At 55.9% G+C, this 21,602-nt stretch overlaps 2 protein-coding genes across 5 annotated transcripts; both read left to right on the plus strand.

Moving 5' to 3' along the window:
* Positions 1 to 26: 26 nt before the first annotated feature.
* HDAC8 (histone deacetylase 8) lies at positions 27 to 16,139 on the plus strand. Of its 4 annotated transcripts, none has more exons than XM_040572114.1 (11): positions 27 to 178; positions 291 to 343; positions 1,358 to 1,488; positions 2,247 to 2,379; positions 5,453 to 5,565; positions 6,546 to 6,623; positions 7,033 to 7,141; positions 9,011 to 9,183; positions 10,587 to 10,681; positions 13,638 to 13,743; positions 15,744 to 16,139. In XM_040572114.1, the coding sequence occupies exons 1-11, from the start codon at positions 95 to 97 to the stop codon at positions 15,764 to 15,766; spliced, it is 1,098 nt and encodes a 365-aa protein (XP_040428048.1). In that variant the 5' UTR covers positions 27 to 94; the 3' UTR covers positions 15,767 to 16,139. The 4 variants fall into 4 exon arrangements, 3 of the variants coding, with proteins under 3 accessions (XP_040428048.1, XP_040428047.1, XP_040428049.1); XR_005823931.1 differs by having other exon boundaries at positions 28 to 178; positions 2,279 to 2,420; positions 10,583 to 10,681; XM_040572113.1 differs by having other exon boundaries at positions 28 to 178; positions 2,279 to 2,420.
* Positions 16,140 to 17,859: 1,720 nt separating this feature from the next.
* RPS4X (ribosomal protein S4 X-linked) lies at positions 17,860 to 21,576 on the plus strand. The gene is made up of 7 exons (XM_040572648.1): positions 17,860 to 17,929; positions 18,129 to 18,206; positions 18,805 to 18,985; positions 19,200 to 19,297; positions 20,030 to 20,201; positions 20,865 to 21,022; positions 21,416 to 21,576. The coding sequence occupies exons 1-7, from the start codon at positions 17,927 to 17,929 to the stop codon at positions 21,515 to 21,517; spliced, it is 792 nt and encodes a 263-aa protein (XP_040428582.1). The 5' UTR covers positions 17,860 to 17,926; the 3' UTR covers positions 21,518 to 21,576.
* Positions 21,577 to 21,602: the final 26 nt, after the last annotated feature.

Consider the following 21,602-nt stretch of genomic DNA (forward strand, 5'->3'; position numbering starts at 1 on the left):
GCCGTCCCAGGGCAGAAGACTACAGCTCCCAGCCTGCCTCAGGACGCGCACGACGGCTCCCGTCACCCCGCGCGAGGCCGTGGTGGCGGCGCTGATGGCGGCCGTGCCGCCGGTGGCCTACGTGTACAGCCCCGAGTACATGGCCCGCTGCGACGCGCTCTGCAAGGCGCCCCGCCGGGTCAGCGCCGGGACGGGGCGGGACGGGGGCCTCGGGCTGCCCGCCGGCCTCGCGCTCACCCTCGCCCTCCTTTTTTTTCCCCCTTTTTTCCCCCCCCACCCTCGTTTTGCAGGCCAGCATGGTGCACTCGCTGATCGAGGCGTACTCGCTGCTGGAGCACATGACGTGAGTGTCGCCGTGCTGCGGGCACGGGGCGCGTCGAGCGTGTCTGGGGCCTGCGGGGAGCCCCACGGCTGGCGGGACACGGCGGTGGTGCCACACGCAGCTGGCGGTGCCGGGCTGCCGTCGGGGGGCTCTGTGTTGGGCCTTGGTGCTTTTCGGGGAGCAGTCGGGATGAGGGGCCTGGGGCAGAGCAGCGAGAAGCCCTCCGCCTTCCTCTGGGTCCTTCGGGTTGGGTATGAAGGGAAAGGAGAGGCTCCTCTTGCACAGCATCTCAGGATGTCATCACACTCCTGTTTAGCGGGGCCAGGAAGTCCCTGCAGGACTTTCTTTTTGTTTCTTTGGTCTGTTTACAGATCTTTTTATTGGTTTAACTGTGGCTGTTTTGTTAGGGTGCTGCACAAACTGTCGTGGAGGTGAACTCGAAGGGTGTGGGGATAGAAATGGCCGGCCTGTGGGCGAGCCTGGAGCGATCTTCCACTAGCCACAACCTGCACCGCATTGCCTGTTTGCAGAGGGCTTCGGCACATCCTCAGTTTTAATTGTGCAGATGGGAAAGCACCCAAACCTGGGGAAGATGCACGCGGGTTGCTGAAGACAGGGTTGGTCCCCGCTTTGATTGCAGGCAGAGTGCAGAGTGTGTAGGAACCGCTGCTCAGCTCCTGCTCCAGCAGACTGCTGTCCTGCCACAGCAACCGCAACTAGACCTGCCAGGAGTTGCTCAAGCTGCAATAACAAAAATAATGGAGAAAAAAAAAATCTCAAAGTGATGTGGAAAGGTTAATGCAGGCAGCACCTGCGGCTGGTCCTCATTGGGGTGGGCGCAGCAGGCAGCGCCAAGCTTGGGGAGAGGCGTGCTCCGGCTCAGCGGGGTGGCTTTCTCTCTCAAGGTGACAGTGTGAGAGGAGGAGGAGGGATTTTGTGTGTTATTTTTCAACAGCAAGTGCCGAACTGTCTGAGAAGGTTACAGCTGGGCGTTGTAGCGGCGTCTTGACTTGCTCCCTCTCCACTCCCTGCTAGGATAGTCAAGCCGAAGGTGGCTACCATGGAGGAGATGGCGAGCTTCCACACGGACGCTTACCTGCAGCACCTGCAGAAGGTCAGCGAGGAGGGGGATGACGACCATCCGGAGTCCGTGGAGTATGGATTGGGTAAGGACACGAGCTTTCTGTGGGAGGGTGACCAGGTATCAGGTGCGAGGTGCTCTTTGCTGGTGCCTAGGTGAAGCTGAGCTCCAGTGGCTTGCTGTAGCTTTGGCACGGTGCTGGTCAGGCTGATGCTTCCCGTGTTGCCAGCAGAGGGTACTGTCAGCCCCATGCTGCTGCTCCATCTGTCCCCAGCTACCAGCTTTTCGTGCTCCTTTGGGGATCTTGAGGGGGGTGGGAGGCCCTGGCATGGTGCTCTTGGTTGAGAGCTAAGGAAGGGCTGCCACAGCCTGCTGTGGTGGAGGGCACGTGTGAACAACAGCCTGAAGCTGCAGCCGGGAACCAGATTTGCAGTTTGCACGCTGGCTCGACTTACGTCTTAAGCAGTGAGCTCTTGCCTGCTGGACTTTAAAAACCTTGAGCCAGCAACGTAGCTGTGGGTACTCCTCTGTCCGAGGAACCTGTGGAGTGACCCAGCATTGAGGCAGCGGTGCAAATTCTGAGCAGACCTCATGAGTCTGCCCTGCACCTGCCCTTTGTGTCTCTGAAGCTGCTCTGCCTGCACTTAAGACCCTTCTGTGAATGATCCAAGTGCAAGGAAGATTTTTTATTTTTTTTTCCTACTTATACCCCCTAAATCTTCTGTGCAAGTCCAGCTGTGATATCCGTTGAGCGGGTGTTGTGCTTTGGTTTGTTTCTTTCTCTTTTAACGGAAAGTTAGGGTTGCACTTGAGGAGCGATAGCTCAGGGCGTGCTTTCCGCAGAGGAAACGTCCGACGCTGGCTCTCACCCGCAGGTTACGACTGTCCGGCTACCGAGGGGATCTTTGACTATGCGGCAGCCGTGGGGGGAGCCACCATCACCGCAGCCCAGTGCCTGCTGGACGGCAAGTGCAAGGTAGCGATTAACTGGCCTGGAGGGTGGCATCACGCGAAGAAGTAAGAAAACAATCTCTCTTCCCTTGCGTTTTCTCACCTGGTGTCTGACCCCAGCCTCCTCGCCCCCAGCTTCCCCGGGAGCCCTCGGGGGAGGCCACCCGGCGGTGGCTGTGCTGGCAGGGGGCTGAGAGGAGGCAGGTGGGAAGGAAGCGGGGCGCAGGGCAGAGGCTGCAGCGTGGCTCTGGGGCTTGAACCCGCCGCCAGAGATGGTTTCCTCTCCCCTGGGAGTCAAGCGAGAATTAATTTTGCACAGCACGTTGTGGTCCACAGAGCAGGGCTGTGGAGAGGCAAATGATTGGTGTGGCAAGACATTGTCCACGTTGCTTGGTGTGGCTGTCTTGGCTTATTAATTAGAGGAGTGAAACAGCGCAGGCCCAAGCTCTGGTTTTTGTTTTGCTCTGCTGGCTCTGAGCTGTGGTGTCAGTAGCGGCCCTCCAGAACAGCAGGAGAGGAAGCATCAATGTTGTCCCCGAGTCCTGTGATTTTTGTAGTGCTAGAACAATTTATTTCTGTGGCTTCCTTGTTTCCCGAGGCTAAATGTGTTGTTTTAACTTCAATCTCCCATCTTCCAAAACATCACATCAGCAAATGCAGACGAGGAGAGTCCCAGAAGCTTGCATAACCCGCATCTCTAACCCTAACTCCTACACAAGTGCACAGCTTTCCTTTCTTGCAGCAGTGTGTTTTCTTTTTCTGACAGAGGAGCTCCTACAGTTGTAACGGTGGCGTGCACAGTCACGCAATGGCGAGGTCTGACCGTGGCCCTTCTCTTGGTTGGCGCTGCGCTGGCCTGGTTCAGCTGCTGCTTCCTGGGACAGGAAGGGGTTTGGCTTGGCTGAGCTGAGTGCTCTGGCTCTTTGTGACGTGGATGGTTTTCTAAAATTCTTCTGCCTTCTTTTATTTTGATGGCTTAGTTTAGAAAACACCTGTAACAGCAAAGAAGTTTTCGCCTTGCTGCTGCCACTGGGCTGAGCGGTTAGTTTTCTGCTGGTTTGTTGAAATCACTTCTGGAGCCTGTATGAAATAGTTGCACTCGTGGCACTTTGTGGCATCGAGCCCTGCCTGTGGTGTCACCAAGTGTTGGGTTCCCCTTTGTGTAGCTGCATCCTGCCAGCTGCTAGCTTCGCTGTACGCTTGCTTCTCGCTACTTGGTGAGAGTGAATGGTGCTGAAGGGCAGAGCTGCAGGCATGGAGCTGTGACATTCACTGGGAATGATTCCAGGTTTCTTCCCCTTACCCCTGTTTAACGGAGGAAATAACGTTTCTGTGAAAGCGTAGCCCTTGTCTCTACAAGTCATGGTAGGGGTCTTGCTAGTCAGGCGTGCATCAGGAGAGCAGCCTGAACAGTCGTGGGGAGGGAGGAGAGTGGGGAAGGCAGAAGTACAGAGATCTGCCTGTTCTAAAACTAAAAATATTTTGGGGTGGTGGAGGGGAAGGAATTTGCCTGGGTTATTTCAGGTTCCAGTTACAGCCTTAAACCGCTCCATGCTCCACCTGGAGCTTGCTGTCTTCGTGCTCGCTCTCAGGGCTTGGCGTGTGTTGGAAAGGGAGAGCTCAGCCTGCTCTTGGAAGAGGAAGAATTTAGTAAAGGAAGTCATATTCAAAAAGGTCTGCCCGCCCTGGTTGCCCAGCCTGTCGCCTGGGGAGCAGCAGGGGAAGTTCCTCAGAGTTACTTGTGAGCTCTGAACTTGTGAAGTTTGATTCTTGCGTTGCTTCAAGTTTCTGGCTCCAGTTGCCATGGGTTTCTCCCTTCTTCCTGGTGTTCCAGCTCCGGTTGGCTGGGTGACTCTGCGGAGGGACGTTGTTTCCTCTTTTTCTTTCGGTGTGCACTGCATTCCTTCCTCAGGCCGCAGGGTTTGGTTCCTCCTGGTTCCTCTCGGAAGGAACCAGCAGCCTGGGAGCTCGCCGAAGTCCTGCCAAGCTGGAATTGTGTCCACGCTGCGTTTACTCCCAGCAATTTGAGAGCAACGAGCGAATAATTGCCCAAGCTGTGACCTTCCTGTGCGAGAGATGGAAAGGGAGAGAGCTCGTCCAGCAGGTGGGCACTGGAGCTGTGCCGTTAGCTCGCTGCAGGCTGGCGTGGGACAGCAGCGAGCTGCTCTGCTGTTTGGAGAAAGAGTAAACATCCGCTGTCCTCTCTTCAGTGTTTATTTGCGAGATGCCTCTCTGCTGCTGGAGGATGAGTATTTTCGTGTATGGTCTTTCTCATTCAAGCCCCAGAGCTGGTCCTGGTTTGCATGCATGCAAAATGGCGTGTTCTTTTGTCAAAACACGGGCTGCTGGTGGCTCTGAGGCTGGGCAGCCACTGCCCGAGCAGGGAGTGGAGCAGTGCTGCTTCCTAAGGGGCACGCCTGAGGTCGTGGAGCCGTTTGAGCCCAGGGAAGAGGGATCTGGGCCCTTCTGTTGCAGAGTAAAAAGCTTTGGTTTACCCAGGGCTGACCTAAGAGTGCACACAGGGCTTGGTGGCAGCTTGCAAAGCTGCAGGGAGCTGACATCCTTTCGTTGCGTACCCAAACCAGGTAAATGGGCTGGTGCCAAGTGGTGACAAAGGACTCGACTTTGGAGCAAGTCAATCAGGGACAACTGTCTCCACAACACGTCTGTCCTCTGTTTAGCTGCTGTCTTCTTGCTGCAGAGGAAGAGGAGGGAACAGTGGAGAGTGGTTTCGACTTAAGTGACCCTGAATTTCTTTAAAACACCTTCGCTAACGTTTTATTTGCACAACAGCAAAATGGGCAGAGCTCCTGCCAAGGGCCCCGTGGGTCAGAGCCTCCCCTCAGCAGGGCCTGCTGCTGGCAAGCCCAGGTGTGAGCAGCGATCAGCGGGAGCCATCGTGCTGTGCTCTCTGTGCTTCCCAGCCGCGCTTTGGGCTGCTCCTGACCCACCTCTTGATCGCTGCTGGCCCTTGGCCGGGCTCCTCTTCCTTCTCTCCGCCCCTGCAAGGTGGAGGCTTGCAAAGTGCAGGTGGCAAAGCCGAGATCAGTGGCGATTGCACTGGCACTGTTCAATCTCACGGCTGGTTTTTTTCACAGAGATGAAGCTTCAGGCTTTTGTTACCTGAACGACGCTGTCTTGGGGATCCTGCGGCTGCGCCAGAAATTTGACCGAGTCCTTTACATTGACTTGGATTTGCATCACGGGGATGGTAAGGCCCACCACAAGCTGCAGACTTGAGGGAAGGAATGGGGCAGTAAGGCTTTCCCTGCTGTAGCAGCTGTGGCTGTATCCCCTTCCAGTGTGAATTCCCTCGATCCAGTTCTGCCTTGTCCTGCTTTGTGGGTTTGCCCCGTGCTGCTCATTATTTTGGTGTTATTCGAGTGTGTTGCCCTCCTGTGAGGCTCTGGGCAGCACTCTCGTGCCTAAAGCAACAAACTGCATGAACGGTCAGTTCCCACTGCAGTTATCCCCTCTGCCAGGGGCTCTCTGGCGAGGACTTCCCCAGGTTTGTGTGCCTGTCCCCGCAGAGGTCGCGGTGTTTGATTCTTTGATGTCACCAGAGCAAAGCAGAAGCAGTCAGCAGTAAACGATGCTTTTAAAAGGATTGGCATTATAAAGCTCAAGTCGGAGAGGGCCTTGCTGAGACTGCTCTCTGCTTCAGGGACGTTATTGCAACACCACTTAGCATTTCCTGCTCTCCTGACTTTCATGGTGTGTTTCGTTTTGCTGTGTTCCACCCCTGCCCCACCATTTGGTTTCTGTTAAGTTTCCCGTAACTACTTTTTCCCTGCACACCCCCACTATTTTAATACATATTTAAGGAAAAGAAGCAGCGTGTGGAATTGCAGCAGTGCTGGGGAAAAAGCGAGAGAGCCCAGTAGCTCTGGTTCTAGTCAGAGCCACGCCAAGGCGTCCTTGCTAGGCTCCCTCCCCAGCCCTGCACTCGGGGCACTGACCCATTCAGTTTCAATCAGCATGAGACCAGCCGAATTCATTTCAGTTGTGAACACTGCTGCATTTGAATTCGTATCTCTGTTGATGAAGGATGGGTTTATCAAGCCACGTCTGGTTTTCTGGTTCGTTCGCTCCTGCTCTGCTCACTGGCCCACGTTTATCGGTTGTGCGTTTAGACGCTGTTGCTTACGCAAATGATGCTTGAAAGCTTTTTTCTTTTCCCTCTTCTGACAGGGGTTGAAGATGCCTTTAGCTTCACCTCAAAAGTTATGACTGTTTCTCTGCACAAGTTTTCGCCAGGATTTTTCCCAGGCAAGTTGAACTTGTGAGGTTTGTACTGATTTGGCTCGCACATCATTGATGAGGTCCCTGCAAAGGCACGTCGCGTCCTCACCAGCAGAGGTGTCTCACTAAGTGTTCCCCCCTTTTGACCCAGAAGAAGGAAAGAGGGGGAAACTATGCATTTGACACATCTCCCCCTTTCTGTTTGTAGCCAAGCTCTGGGCAGAGCCACTGCTGGGCTGCCCTTGGAAGCTTAATTACAGGGTAGGGCAGACAGCTAGAACCAGGTCCATCAAAACCCTCCCGTGTTAGTGGTGGTAAGGGAGCTTCTCCATGGACATGCCTGGCACTTTGCGCTCACCTGAGACATGCCACACATTTCTCTTGCTGCTGAGCCTCTTTTCCTCTTCGTTAACCCCTGGGTGTTTCTGTTTTTCAGGCACAGGCGATGTGACAGATGTCGGCTTGGGGAAGGGTCGCTATTACAGCGTGAACGTGCCTATTCAAGATGGCATTCAGGATGAGAAATATTACCAGATCTGTGAAACGTAAGTCCTCTTGCTCTGATGTGGCTTGCTTGGATGGGATTTTAGCAAACAGACTGCACAGATTTTGCTTATTTACTATTTTTAATTACTGTTCTTCCTTGGTTAAGGCTTGCCCCTTCCCCTGTTACTGTTTTTGATTACAACAAACACAGATCTTAAGAGGTCTCAGAGGTTTTGTTCAAATCTTTGGGCAAACTGAATGAACAAAGGTGTAGGTGGGAGGGTCTCCTGGGCACAGGTCAGCCTGGTGTGTTTAAGGAGAATATGAGAAGGGAAAAGTACTTTTTAGCTGTGGACTTAGGGCTACGTGCTTTGTCTTCAAATAAATGCTCTGAACCCTGGCCATCCATCAGGTATGTGCTTGGGACTGAACTAAGAGTATTTTCAAAGCACCTTTTGTCTGTGATGGAAAAAAACGAAAGGCTGAATGTCTGCCTCCCCACAGGCCCTTCTCTCACTTGATTTGTGACAAACCTCATGAGCTATTATCCACGTTGAAAGCGGACTGCTGGGCTTGTTCATTTTTAGGGGCGGAGAACCTGAGTGGAGGGCTGCAGGACATGTTAGCACATCTGTTTCTCAGCTGTAACAGCTGAGGGCTGAAACCACTCAAGGTCTGGAGCCCCTTTGGGTGGTCACGCTGTGGCTGTGCCTCCTACTGGCTTGTGGGTGCTTGTGCCTCGTCTTGCCGGGGGCTACGTTTCCAAAAAGCAGCACAGCTTTAGGAGCTGAAGAGGAGTTAGGAGCCCAGTCAGGATTAGCCCATTGCGTGTGTTCCAAGTTGAAGGACATCAAAAGCTGCCATAGGTTCCAAGCTACGTATAAATAAAAGATCTACCAAGAGGTTTTGAGGTTTCATGGGCAAAGAGGAAGAGTCCTGTCCTGGTCAGCAGGTAGGGTGGCTGACCATGCCTCCCGGAGCCGCGCCTCCTCCTGACAGGGGTTTCTGCAGACTGACAACGCCCTGCCCAGAGCATTTCCTTGCATTCTTCTCCTGCCTCCCCTGCTGGCGAGAGGAGCCCTGCTCCTTGACAGCCCTCAGCTTGCCGATATGCTGCCAGTGCAGGCATTCCCAGAGCAAGAAGCCAGGGAGATGCTGGGCGAAGCCAGCTTGCCTCCTTCGGTGCCGAGGACAGCTGCCTCCTCGCTCCCAGTGGAGGCCGACCCGCTGCAGCACGATGACATAAGTGCACAGGGAGGAAGCTTGCCCTTGGGAAGTGGGCCCATGTGAACCGCGCGAGGTTCAACAAGTCCAAGTGCAAGGTGCTGCACCTGCGTTGGGGCAATCCCAGCCAGGAGGACGGACTGGGGGGCTTACAAAAAAGATGGAGAGCAACTTTTTGCGCAGGCAGGCAATGACAAGGCGAGGGGGAGTGGCTTTAAACTAGAAGAGGGGAAATTTAGATTAGAGGTCAGGAGGAAATTCTTCACTCAGGGCGGTGAGGCACTGAACAGGCTGCCCAAAGACGCTGTGGATGCCCCATCCCTGGAGGTGTTCAAGGCCAGGCTGGACGAGGCCTTGGGCAACCTGATCTAGGGGGTGGCATCCCTGCCCATGGCAGAGGGTTGGAACTGGGTGAGCTTTAAGGTCCCTTCCAACCTGAGCCATTCTGTGATTCTTGGAGTCTTGGAGCTCATGCACTTTGAACTCGCCTTGCGATAAATTATGGCATTTGTGTTTGATCACTCCATTCCTCCTGTCCTTGCGAGAGGTGGCAGAGACCTGACCCTGCTCTTCCCTGTGGCTGGAGGGAAGGAAGGCCCCTGGGGTTGGATTCCTGCCCTTTCCTCAGGGCAGCTGATGTAAAACGCCTGGTTTGATGCCCACGCCGGGCCGTGCTTACAGAACCCCCCCCCTTCTCCCCGCAGCGTGCTGAAGGAGGTGTACGCTGCCTTCAACCCGGAGGCGGTGGTGCTGCAGCTGGGAGCTGACACCATCGCTGGTGACCCCATGTGCTCCTTCAACATGACCCCCGAGGGAGTGGGCAAGTGCCTGAAGTACATCCTGCAGTGGCAGCTGGCGACTCTCATCCTGGGAGGAGGTGAGTACGTGCACGTCGCGCCGCTCACGAGGGAGCAGGTTTGTCCTCCTGGAGAGCAAACCCCTGGGCTCAACAGCTGGGGAGCGTCAGGCGTGAAATCCTTGATGCTGGCAAGTGGAAGGCTCAGTCCTGACTCTCAGACCTTGAGTTAAAGTTGCCTGGCTCCTCCAGGGGCGAGCAGAGGCCGTTAGCTTCGATGAACGCTGACTGTGGCTCCTCAGTGCTACCTCCGATTCCCAGCTCTGCTGAGCAGCCCTGTGGCCCTTCTCATTAAAAGTGAGCGCTGTGTTCCCAAACTCGCTGCGGGCACCTAGCAATGAACGGTCTCGTTTGGATTCGGGCAGGGGCTGAGGAAAGGACTGGCTGCTGCACAGTGCGGCAGGGCTCACACCCAGCAAAACGAAGGTTGCCTGAGCTCTGCTGTGCTGCGTAACCAGCTGGTGGTCCAGAGGGGAGAGCACAGGACAGGCTTCCTGCAACAGGAAGCGTTTCAGATAACAAGAGACACCCTGTGCTGGGGAGAGCACCCCAGCCCTGTGCTTGGAGCCTTATCAGCTCAGCTGTCCTTTTTGAGATGGAGGAGATCAGGTATATACCATATATATAAGCCTAAAAATTGATGTGCCTGGTGCAGTTCATTTTAGAAAGCTGATAAGAATTCAGTCCTGCTGTGACATGTCTGTGGGCATGCTGGTGAAGGCACCCTTCAGGCAAAAAGAACCCCCAAAACTCTCCTCAAAAAAATAAGAGGAAAACCTTTTGTCACCATGGTGGAAATACTGGAGGAGTGTCCCAGCACCACAGCTTGCGGAAGCGTTTGGAGTGGAAACTGGGGGAAGAGAGGGGAAATGATACTTGGCAAAAAAACAAGGGGAAGGAAACATTGAAAAATACAGTCTTCCTCTCATTTCAAAGTGCTTTTCTCTCATTATTTCAGTCTGCTGGAAAATTTTTTTAGAGTCTTGTAGGATTGCATTCAGCCAGGGTTTTTCCTTGTGAGGTCATGCACAGTAACGATGGACATGACCACTGCCATACTGCCTGTGAAGCGTCATTTACTTGTAAAGCAGTCACTCGTTGTGCTAATTAGCTTTGTATTTGTCCTCTCAAGCATGACAGTGCTGAAGAGCTCGCCAGCAAATGGCCGGACATGTGGAGCATGCTTTATGGGCCCAAGGCTGGCGTTTAAAAGCAGTAGTTCCTTGTCTCTGCTGCTGCCCTTGCGCTTCTGTCCCTGTTACCCATGAAAACCCCTCCTTGTTGTGAAGAGAGAGATGGGCTTGTGCTGGGTCTGCAGACGTGGCTGGAGGAGCTTCCGTGGCTTGTTCCTGCTAGTAAAATCCGCTTTTTCCCTTTTCCCTCATCTTTTCTCCTTCCAAAATCGCAATTCTTGCTGGAGACAGGAGGCTACAACCTTGCCAACACGGCCCGCTGCTGGACGTACTTGACTGGGGTTATCCTTGGGAGAACGCTGTCCTCGGAGATCCCCGATCACGAGGTAAGGTTTGCCAAACCCTCCCTCCTCCTTGCCCAAGAGCAGAGTCAGTCCACCCAATGCAAGCGGCACCCTGGCCGCTCAATGCTGTTTTGTTGAGAGAGGCTCCTGCAACAATAACACACTGTCCTAGCAGCACAGTGGGTGCTTGTTCCCAAAACCTAGGGCTGTCCACATCTTTTTGGAAGGGATCTGAGAAGCCAATAAAGTCAACCCTCAGGTAATTACACAGGGGGTGGGGAGGTGGAGTCACCTGCTTGCTCAAAGAGTTCTTTAGGATGTGCCAGGAAGGAGCCAGACCTTTCTCAAGGCTCTATATTTTAGTCTGCAGTGACTACGGAGGAGAATTACATTTTGATTTGTCTGAGGATCTCACAGACCAGTGTGCATGAGGAACTAAAGCGTATGTGTGGGTTTAAACTGAAAATATGTCGTCATGGACATTGGTGCTTGCAGATACGAGACGCTTTTTGAGGGTTGTCCTGCTTAGATACGATCCTTTAACCAGAAACAGGTTTTAAAACTCAGGAATGAGTTGCGTGCAATATGTCACAAGGTGCACAATGGGCTCCTGTGTGCTCTGGCTGCTCCTTCTCAAAGGAATATTTATCCTCTTCTGGGACAGCCGACGCTTGGGCTGCAGAGCTGAGCTGGCTGCGACTTCTGGCGCCGCTGCTGGCCAGCCAAGTTGGGTTCCCCTTGCAGCGTAATGGTGCTTGTGATTTTTGTTTCCGGAGACAAGATGAGCTGCTCAGGATGCACCCTCCTGGAGAAACACGCTCCTGGGGATCAGCCCAGTCTGTCTCGTGGAGCTGTGGTGCGGCACCTGAAGAGGAATGAGCTGGAGCCGGGGAAAATGTGGGCTGCCTTGAATGAAGCAGTCACCTAGTGTCACTGGTCCCACCTGGAGGAGAATTTTTGTGATTAAACCAAGTCCCTGCCATGCACAAGTGCATCTCGACTCTGCATCTCAGAGAAGATTTGCTAAGAATCCTATCTGGGTGATGATGTTAGCCCCAAGGCTGCCGGTGCGGATCAGGAGCGTAACTGCAGCGCTTCCTGAGTGCCAGGTGAAGTGGCTCAGCACAGCCAGAAAGGTCCTGGGAAAATGGAGTTGGGTGGAGCTGAGTCAGGAGCAATTTAGAAATCCTCTCTGATCTGCTTTGGGTTCAGAAAGAATACGTGGAGACGCAGGCACATGATGGGTTGTCTGATTGTTTAGAGCCTGTGGCCACGTCCTTCGTCAAAGGTAATAAAGTAATCTTGGTAATAAGGAATAGCTTTGATACGTGAATTGAACAGTTCTGGATCTAAAACCAGCCGGACGATGGTGGCATTCACCTCATTAAGCACGGAGCAGCAGCCTGCCTTCAGGGAATCTGCATCTCTCCTGTGACACGGAGAAAGCAGCCAAGCAACTCAGTGGGGTGCACAGCCCCAAGGATGAGGCCGCTCAGCTACCGAACAGGAGCAGTGAGGTCGCGTTTGAACAGCACAAGGTGAAGTACCTCCAGGCACGGCCCTTAGGTTGGTGTACGCCTCCATTCAATCAGCAGCGGCCAAATGAACACGACTTTTCCCCAAAAACACGGTGGAAACTTGTACTTTGCCCTCAGTTGGGAGCACAGGTTTGCTCTGCCACCCCTCCGTCCCAGGAGGATACAGCTGCGGGTCTTGGGAGACTTTCCTTCTCAAGAGGGAGAGAAAATGGAGCACAGATGGAGGCATGTCATGAGAAATGTCTCAGGGTCCATCACTTCCACAGTGATGGGAACAAACCCCCTGTTACAGCTCTGCCTCTGCTCCTAACTACCAGCTTCGCAGTGCTGATGAGTGCTAATTGAGAGGCATGCGGATGAGCGATCCTTGTGCATGATTTATTCCGTTGTCATCTGCTACAGAGCCTGCTGGGGGCTGGGACTGGCTTGCAGCTGAAGGTGAGATTTTGGGCTGTCGTGTGTTCCCCCTGCATGTGCAATGCCCTGCAGCCACACAGCGCTCACGCTGGAGCAAGGCACAAGTCGCCTGCCCTGCCTGTGTCTGCTTCGCAGCCAGGAAGGCCGGGTGTGATGCTTGTGCCTCTCCCGGAAGGGTGTGAGCCCCTGTCCTCTGGCAGGAGATCAAGAGCTTCGTTTCTAGCCTCGTTAGTGGCTCCAGATGCTATTTTTCATTTAAGCTTGTAATCCTGTTTTGAAATGTATTAAGCAGTTTGTGTCAACAAATACCCTTAAGCCCAGATACACAGGCTGCTGCTTGCAGTTTTTCAGAGGATTTCCTTTATTGGTTTTAAATATTTTCTTGCATCTTCCCATCAGCGCTGTTCTGTGTTTTTAGCTCTTGAACCAGAACCAATATCAACAATTTCCGAAACCAGCTGTCTTGACAAGAACATTGAAGGATCACTTTTGTTTTCCTTCAGCTGATGCAGTTATCTGTCCCTTCCCTCCTCCTACATCAGATTATTTCATGATGTGCTGCTGAAGGAGCATCTGAACGTCTGCTGGCCAAAGTCAGATGGAGCGTGTTTGCTTTGGACGGCTTTCCTGATCCATGGTGCTTGTGTGTGGTCATGCTCCGTCTTCTTGGGCGTGCTCAGTGAGACAACTGAGGGATTATAAGGTCTCGTTAGCCTTATTTAGTTAACCCAGAAAGCTCACAAAACAGAGAAAGGTCACGTTAACAGACTCAAACAGGCCTGGAGGAAGGAGGACAGGGAGGGAAGGAGGACAGAGCATGAGGCTGATGCCTCTGGGACCGTGATAGTCCATCAGATGCAGCTGCAAACCAGAGGAAAGCAGAGGCACGGCAGAAGCATCTTTTCTGTGTAGTTAAGCTAAATGTGCTCCTTGGAAGGAGAGGATAAGTATTGCCTCTTTACAGACAGGTACCCCTGGGAGCCCTCCTCCAGCCTCAGCCATCCAGGGACCCCTCTGGTGACTCTCCTCTCTTCTTCCTGCAGTTCTTCACGGAGTATGGTCCTGACTACGTGCTGGAGATCACGCCCAGCTGCAGACCAGACCGCAATGAGCCACAGAGAATTCAAGAAATTCTCAACTTGATCAAAGGTGAGTAGTCCAGCCCAAGCTGACACTCCTGCTTCGGGCTTGTGGGTCTTTTTAGGGAGGACTTTGGGCTCGCTGAAGCCTTCCGTGCTGACTGGAAAGTTAAACCCCATTTATGTGGTTGCCCTTCATATACAGTGTCATGTCTCCTGCTCCTTCACTTTGGATTCTCAGTGTTAGTAGCACATCAGCATGGGGCTGTGGGTCCCAGTTAGCAAAGGTTGCCATTGTCTTTCCTCTGGCTGGGCAGAGGTAGAATTTAATAAACACTTTTTAGTGTTTAATAAAAACATCACTGGATGCAAGGGTAGCTCACCACGGGAAGGTAGGCTCAGGAGGTGCATCTGTGAACACAGAGTAAATGAGTCTTTAAATGTGCGTTTCTAACAGAAGTATGGCAGCTGGTTTTCTGGTGCCTTTTCCTGGTGTCCTTCCCAGCTTTTTGAGTTCGGTGGTTTTGGGGCTTCCTAAGCTAGGCATTGTTGCTGGTTGCATGTTACGGATCCAACAAGGAACCTGTCCTCCATTAATTCCTCCATTCGTTTTGCAGGTTTATTCAGACTTTGGGTGCCAACACACAACGTAGCAGCGAGTGTCGTGGTTGGCATGTGGAAAAGCACTTGCTTTTGCATAAAACTTGGTGTTGGGTATTTTCCCTGAGTGCTGTCTTGTTGTAGACTGAGAAACAGCAAGTAACCGGCTCCTATTCGCCTTCCCAGTGCCGATCTGTGGTTTCACAGACCTGTGTCACTGCCACCATTTCTTTTCCAAGATGAAGCTCCTCAGTCTGCTCCACCTCTGCAAGCAGCACATCTCCACCTGGCACTACCTGGGCCCATCAGCAGTTTTATAAACCCTCAGAGCTTGCTGCAGTTCCCAAGGGTGAAATGAGAAAGATCTCCAAGCTTCTTTTAGGTGAAAAATAAGAGTTTTTCACTGCAGGAGTTACCTGGCAATGCAAAAACATCCATGGCACACTCAGCCCGGCAGCAAGTTTTTTCTCTGAGGCAGTGCTCAGAGTGGAGTTCCCATCCTTTGATCCCAGGAGAGCTCTGCTGCTCTGAGCAGATGGAAGCAACGTGCAAATGAGCAGTGTCTTTTCTTGGTTTACGGGCTCCTGAGGCAATCACAGCTGAACTAGGACCCCTCTCTCTTGCTGTCAGATCTCGCCAGGCTGTCACAGCAGCAGGAAGGCATCAACTGACGGATGCAAGGGGTACAACTTCTCTGGAACCAAAGTTTTTGGAAATTCATGCCCTCCTGCCTCCCTGCCCCTTCGTCAGTGTCAGAGACAGGGAGAGCTGTGGCTGCGTGGCATGCCCTGGCACCCTTTCTGCATTCTCCTGCCCCCCCCCAAAACCCACCCAGGGCAGGCAGTGCTGATCAGATGTGCCTGATGAGCCCAAAGAACAGAAAATAAAGCAGTGCCAAAGCCACGCAGTGAGTGGGATCGGAGACCTGGCCCCAGAGCTGTCAGGCCTAGGGAGCAAGGGGTTGTAATAGAGACCAAAACGTCCCCCTCCCCATGCCTGTTTTTTTTTTTTTTTCCTTTCCTCCTTTTCACTCCAGCTCTTGACTGAATTATTTAATGCATGGAAATCAGGTGGTGAAGACAGCAGCAATCCAGACCTGTTGATCTGGACCCGGGTGCTTCCCAGCCGGTGTCAGGCATGAAAACGGAGTGGGAAGCTACGGGGGCTGGATTTTGGGATCCCCTGTGGGCAAAACCCCTGTGCAGCAGCAGTCAGCTCGTGCCACGCTGCCACATCCTCCATCAGCCCGTGGGGCTCAGCGTGTGGCGCTGGGGCCTGTCGAGAGGCAGAGGAAGGTGTTTTCTCACCCGGTATTCCCCTGGGAGCCGGGGCTGCCGTTTTCACTCTCGTTGCACGTCGCGATGTGCCGGTGTTAGAACAGCAGCGGGGCGGGGGACGGATGGCCCTGGGCGCTCCGCGTTGTCCCTGGGCTGAAGCCGGGCTCACCCTTTTGTGCATCTTTATTTGCAGGGAATCTGAAGCACGTCGTGTAGGAAGGCTCGGGTTTCCACAAGAGCATTTCCCCATGGGAGGTGACACGTTTACGGGAGCAGCTGCTGACATTTGTGGCTGCAGAGGGGATTTGGAAGAAACTACTGTTGGTTCGGTGGTGGATTTGTTTCTCTTTTTAAAAAAAAGAAAAGCCTGCTGCGTACCATGGCTCTCCGTGGGCAGGAGCATGAGCCCTCCGGCCCCAGCTTTCCCGTGCCAGCAGAGCCTTCCTTGCTCCTTTCTCTTCCCTTTTTTAACATGACAGAGTTTATTCTCACTACTGGTTCTAATGTTTTTTAAAAGAGGGGCCACTGCAAGCTCTGTTTTTAACTGGTGGGCATTTTTTTTCCCAAATAAAGTATTTGAAATACTCCAGCCCTTTTCCTTTCGTCCTGTGTCCATCCTACCGTGCCAGCGCTCGCAGTGGAGTCACATCACCGCCTGTTGGGCTACCCAGAACCCATGGGGGGATCACCTGGCCCGGGAAGTTTTTATTTGTGCGGATTCTTTTATTTCATTTTTAAGCAACATCCGCTTGTTGTGGGAAAGCAGATTTCCTGTTGCTTTAATTAGCTTGTGCTGGAATAAATAGCACGATGGAGGGGCTCCTAGGCGGCTGGCCTTTTGTTTTGGTCTCTTGTTTTTTCACTGCTACAGAGAGCAGGAACTCCGGCAGGGATGGATGGCTGGATGCTGACGCCTGCATCGCCCCCTTCGAGCCGGCCTGCTGGTACTCTGTGAGATTCGGTCCTTTTAATAGAAAAAATGGGTTTAAGCAGGAGCTGTTATCGCCTGGCTCCCCCTTGCTGGCTGCGGGGATGCAATTGGAAAACAAATCAGGAAAAAGAATCCGAGTGTCAAACGCTGGGGCTCTGAGGGGGGTTTAGGTGCGGAGCAGGGATGTGGTACCCCCACCCAGCCAGGCTGTCCCCCCCGGGACCTCCCTGCGCTCGGGTCCCCCTCCAGGCACCTGGCCAGTGTCACCCATGCCAGCGCTGGCACCAACTGACCCCCTTCTTGCCCACCACCCTATATAGGGGGAGGCGTGGGGGGTCCCAGCATGGTTGGGGGGGACATGGGGGGTCCCAGCTTTTTGGGGGGAGGATGCTTGGGGGGGTCCAAGTATAGATGGGGGACATGGGGGGTCCCAGCTGAGATGGGGAGCACATGGGGGGCTCCTAGCCTAGATGGGGAGGGGACATGGGAGGTCGCAGCCTGGATGGGGGGGACACGGGGGGGGGGTCCCAGCTTTTTTGGGGAGGGTTCCAGGGGAGGTCCAAGTATGGGTGGGGAAAGTGCATGGGGGGTCCCAGCAGAGATGGGGAGCACATGGGGGGTCCCAGTCTAGATGGGGAGGGGATGTGGGGGGTCCCAGCCTGGATGAGGGGGACATAGAGGGTCCCAGCTGTTTTGGGGAGGGCATGGGGGGGGGGGGTTCAAGCATGGACGGGGAAGGGACATGGGAGGTCACAGCCTGGATGGGGGGCACATGGGGGGGCTGCAGCCTGGATGGGGGGCACATGGGGGGGTCCCAGCCTGGATGGGGGCACATGGAGGGGGTCCCAGGCTAGACGGGGAGTGCATGGGGGGATCCCAGCCTGGATGAGAGAGACGGGGGGGTCCCAGCTTTTCTGGGGGAAGATGCATGGGGGGGGTCCAAGCATAGATGGGGGACACATGAAGGGTCCCAGCCGGGATGGGGGGGACATTGGGGGATCCCAGCCTAGATGCGGGGGACATGGGGGTCCCAGCTTTTTGGGGGAGGGTGTGTGGGGGGTCCTAGTTTGGATAGGGAAGGGATATGGGAGGTCGCAGCCTGGATGGGGGGCAGATGGGGGGTCCCATCTTGTTTGGGGAGGGCACCTGGCGTACCCCCCCGGGGACTACAGGCACACGGGGCACCGGGAGGCCTCGCTGCCCCCCAGCGCAGGCAGGGTGCGGTGCCCCCGCCGGTCCCGGTGCTGCGGGAGGGCTCGGGGCCGCCCGGGGACCCCCCCCCGGGCACCCCCCCCCCCCGACAACCGCTGGCGGCCCCGAGCAGCCCCCGGGGCCCTCCGCGCCGCCAGGGGTCGCCCCTCGGGGAGGCGGCACCGCCGCGGCCGCTCCCCCTCCCATCCGCCCCTCCGCCGCCATCCCCGCCCCTTTCCCGCCCGAGCGCAGCCATGGTGAGTCCGCGGCGCCGCCGCTCCCCGCCGCCATCCGCCGCCATCCGCGGCCCGGGGCCGCCCCCGCCGCCATGGGGGGCACGGGGAGGGGGGCGGGAGCCGGGGGCATGGCGGCGGGGCTGCGGGGGGGGGGGGGACGGGGAGGGGTCCGGGCTGAGGCGCCCCGAGCTGAGGCGTCCCCGGCGCGTCCCGCCCGCAGGCCCGCGGCCCCAAGAAGCACCTGAAGCGTGTGGCGGCGCCGAAGCACTGGATGCTGGACAAGCTGACCGGCGTCTTCGTGAGTGCGGGGCCGGGGGGCGCGGGGTGGGGAGGCCCAGGCTGGGGGGAGGCCCCGTGGTGCCTGGAAGGGGGGCGGGGGGAGCGGGGGGCGGCCTCTCGCCACGGGTGAGTGGTGGTAGGACTGAGGGAACGGCCTCAGGTTGTGCTGGGGAGGCTCGGGTTGGAAGCGAGGAGGCGTTTCCTCTCAGAAAGAGCGGTCAGGCACTGGGACGGGTTGCCCAGGGAGGTGGTGGCGTCACCGTCCCTGGGGGTGCTCAGGGAAAGGTTGGACGTGGTGCTTGGGGACGTGGCTTGGTGGTGACATTGGTGGTAGGGGGACGGTTGGACCAGATGATCTTGGAGGGCTTTTCCAACCCTAATGGTTCTGTGATGGGTCTGTCACTGAGGGGAGCACCCTACGAGGCTGCGCGTGCCAGGAAAACCCTCCCGCAGCCCGCTTAGCTCGCAGGCTCCCCCCTGCAGGTGCCCTCAGGTGTCACTGCGAGAGCCATCGGGGTGCTGGGGCTCCCCTCCTGGGGCTCCCTTCCTGGGACTTCCCTCCTGGGGCTCCCCTCCTCAGCCCCTGCACCCTGCCGAAGGCTCCTCTCCGCCTGCAGGCGCCCCGTCCGTCGACGGGCCCTCACAAGCTGAGGGAGTGCCTCCCGCTCATCATCTTCCTGAGGAACAGGCTGAAGTACGCCCTGACCGGCGACGAGGTGAAGAAGATTTGCATGCAGAGGTTCATCAAGATCGACGGCAAAGTTCGCACGGACATCACCTACCCTGCAGGCTTCATGGGTGAGTGGGGAGGGCCGGGGCAGGTGCCTCAGGCCGTGGTGGGGGAAATGTCCTGTGAGGCTGTCAGGATTTGGGGGCATGGTGTTTTTCTGGTGACAGTGAGCGTCGTTCAGCCGTCTTCAGGTCTATTTAAACGTGAGCTTTGTGCTGAGCGAGTGTTGGGTAACTTAGCCGCTAACAGCTGCTGTTTCTTTCTACCTCTCTCTGAAATCAGATGTCATCAGCATCGAGAAGACGGGCGAGCACTTCCGCTTGGTGTATGATACCAAGGGCCGGTTTGCCGTTCACCGCATCACAGCTGAAGAGGCCAAGGTGAGGGGCTTCGGCTTGGCGCCAGCGCGGGCCCAGCCAGGTGTTCCTGGGGCAGTGCTTCCTCCCTGGCATCTCCTGAACAGGAGCTGGCGGCTCTGAGCACCGAGTCCTTGCCACCCTTGAGAGGATCAGGGCCATCTGGGTTGGGGCACGAAGCCTTTGCGGGGGGAAACCTGCTGGTGCCGCGAGGGCAGCTCCCAGACGGGTCTGCAGGTGCGTGCTCTGGTGCTTGCTGTGGTGGCTGTCGGCATGGGCGGCGTTACCTTCACCGGGAGCTTCGCTTGTGGTAGCTGAAGGGGCAGAGCACAGGGGTCTCGGGGCTGCCTGAAGGTGCCGTGCAGCAAGGTGCGTCTGTGCTCCCTCACACAGCTTCTCCCAGAGGGCACGGGGCGCAGGCATGTGGTGATGCTGAGGGGAGAGCTGCCTGCCTGGCCACGGCGTGCTTGTGGGGCCTCTCTGTCCCTTCTGATGCGCTTTTACCTTTGGCTACCACGTGGTGCTGACCCAGGCTGGCTGGAGCCGAGCTTAAAGGAAGCCAGAAAGCTCTGGAGGAGGGATACGGGTCTCTCGTGGGTCTGGGAGAAGGCAGCCTCTGCTGTGTGGCCACAGGCTTCAGGGAGAAATGAGGAAAAATGCCTGGGCACAAGCTTTTGTAAGAAAATGCAGGCAGCATTTGTAGGGAGGCTGACGGCTGGGGTGCCTCATCTGAGCAGCGCTGGGGTTTGTTTGCAGTACAAGCTGTGCAAGGTGAGGAAGATCTTCGTGGGCACCAAAGGAATCCCTCACCTGGTGACCCATGATGCCCGCACCATCCGCTACCCGGACCCCCTCATCAAGGTGAACGACACGATCCAGATTGACCTGGAGACTGGAAAGATCACGGACTTCATCAAGTTTGACACAGGTGGGTCTCGAATTCCCTGCAAAACACTGGGCTCTTGGAGAGCGAAGAGCACTGTGAAAGTTAAACACAGCTGTCAGGGGTCTTTGACCTGAAGCAGATAGGCAGCAGCCTTGTGAAGGGGGTGGTTTCTCTCGGGCATATCCAGCAGGAGCAGGGATTCCTCCCGTGTCAGGGCAGCGGGAGGTGTTTGGCTGTAGGCACTCTGAGCAACGCCCAGAGAAAGCAGGCACCAGGTGGAAGGAGCCGGTGGGGCTGGCAGAGAGGATGCTTGAGGCTGGCACTGGTGGGGCTGTGAGAGGAAAGAGGAAAGCTCCCTGGGCAGCCACAGGAAGACTCCCTGCTCGCCGCTTTAAAAACAGGCGGTGGGGGGAAGGCTTCAGGCACAAGCAGCATGGGAAAGCCTCCCCGGCAAGAGCAGGAAGGATATGGGGAACATGTTGCGCAGGGAATGCGTTGGGGAATGTGGGACCACAGGGCTGTTGGGCTCCTCGAGGCGTGCCACGGTTCCTGTGGGATGTTGGCGTGGGATGTCGTGATGTGCCTGGGGGCTCTGCTGGCTGCCCCATGGGCTGTGCAGCTCTGTCCCTGCCCTTCTCCCAACAGAAGGGCTGCAGCTCAGCACCTCGCACGAGCTCTTGTCACACCCGTCTCCCCCCGCCCTAGGTAACCTGTGCATGGTGACCGGTGGTGCCAACTTGGGCCGTATCGGGGTGATCACCAACCGGGAGAGACACCCCGGCTCGTTTGACGTGGTTCACGTGAAGGACGCCAATGGCAACAGCTTTGCCACCAGGCTCTCAAACATTTTTGTTATTGGCAAGGTAAGCGAGCACGGGCCGAAGGTGGGTGGGTCCTCTCCTGTTTTGGGGGGCTGTGGGCTGAAGCCAGGAGTCGTGGGTGTCACCTGTAGGCTGCTTCTTCCCACCCTTGGTGCACACAGAGTGAAGCTCCAGCTCTGTTCCCGTGGTTCTGACAGCTTCGGGCTGACCGCTCTGGGAAGGGAAAGCGGCAATAAACTCGGAAGGGGTGGGGATGTTTTCAGGAGGGAGCCCCATGGGATGTGGAAGGAAGAGGCTGACAGTACACAACAGCTTCCTCGGGGTCTCCTGCTGGGCGAATGCCACCGCCACGGGCACGTGGCCTGGCTCGGGCAGGGGCTGGCTCTTGCTGCAGTCTGTGCTTCTCGGTGTGACGTGGCTTCTCCTTTGCTTCAGGGCAACAAGCCGTGGATCTCCCTGCCCCGTGGAAAGGGCATCCGGCTGACCATCGCTGAAGAGAGAGACAAGAGACTGGCGGCCAAACAGAGCAGCGGGTAACCTGCGGCTCGGCCAGCTGCGGTCCTTCCAGGATGTCCAATTAAACATTAACTACCAAACTGGCTGCTGCTGGTGTGGCCCAGGC

The sequence above is a fragment of the Cygnus olor genome, chromosome 13 (assembly GCF_009769625.2).
Source record: "Cygnus olor isolate bCygOlo1 chromosome 13, bCygOlo1.pri.v2, whole genome shotgun sequence".
In the NCBI taxonomy this organism is placed as follows: domain Eukaryota; kingdom Metazoa; phylum Chordata; class Aves; order Anseriformes; family Anatidae; genus Cygnus; species Cygnus olor.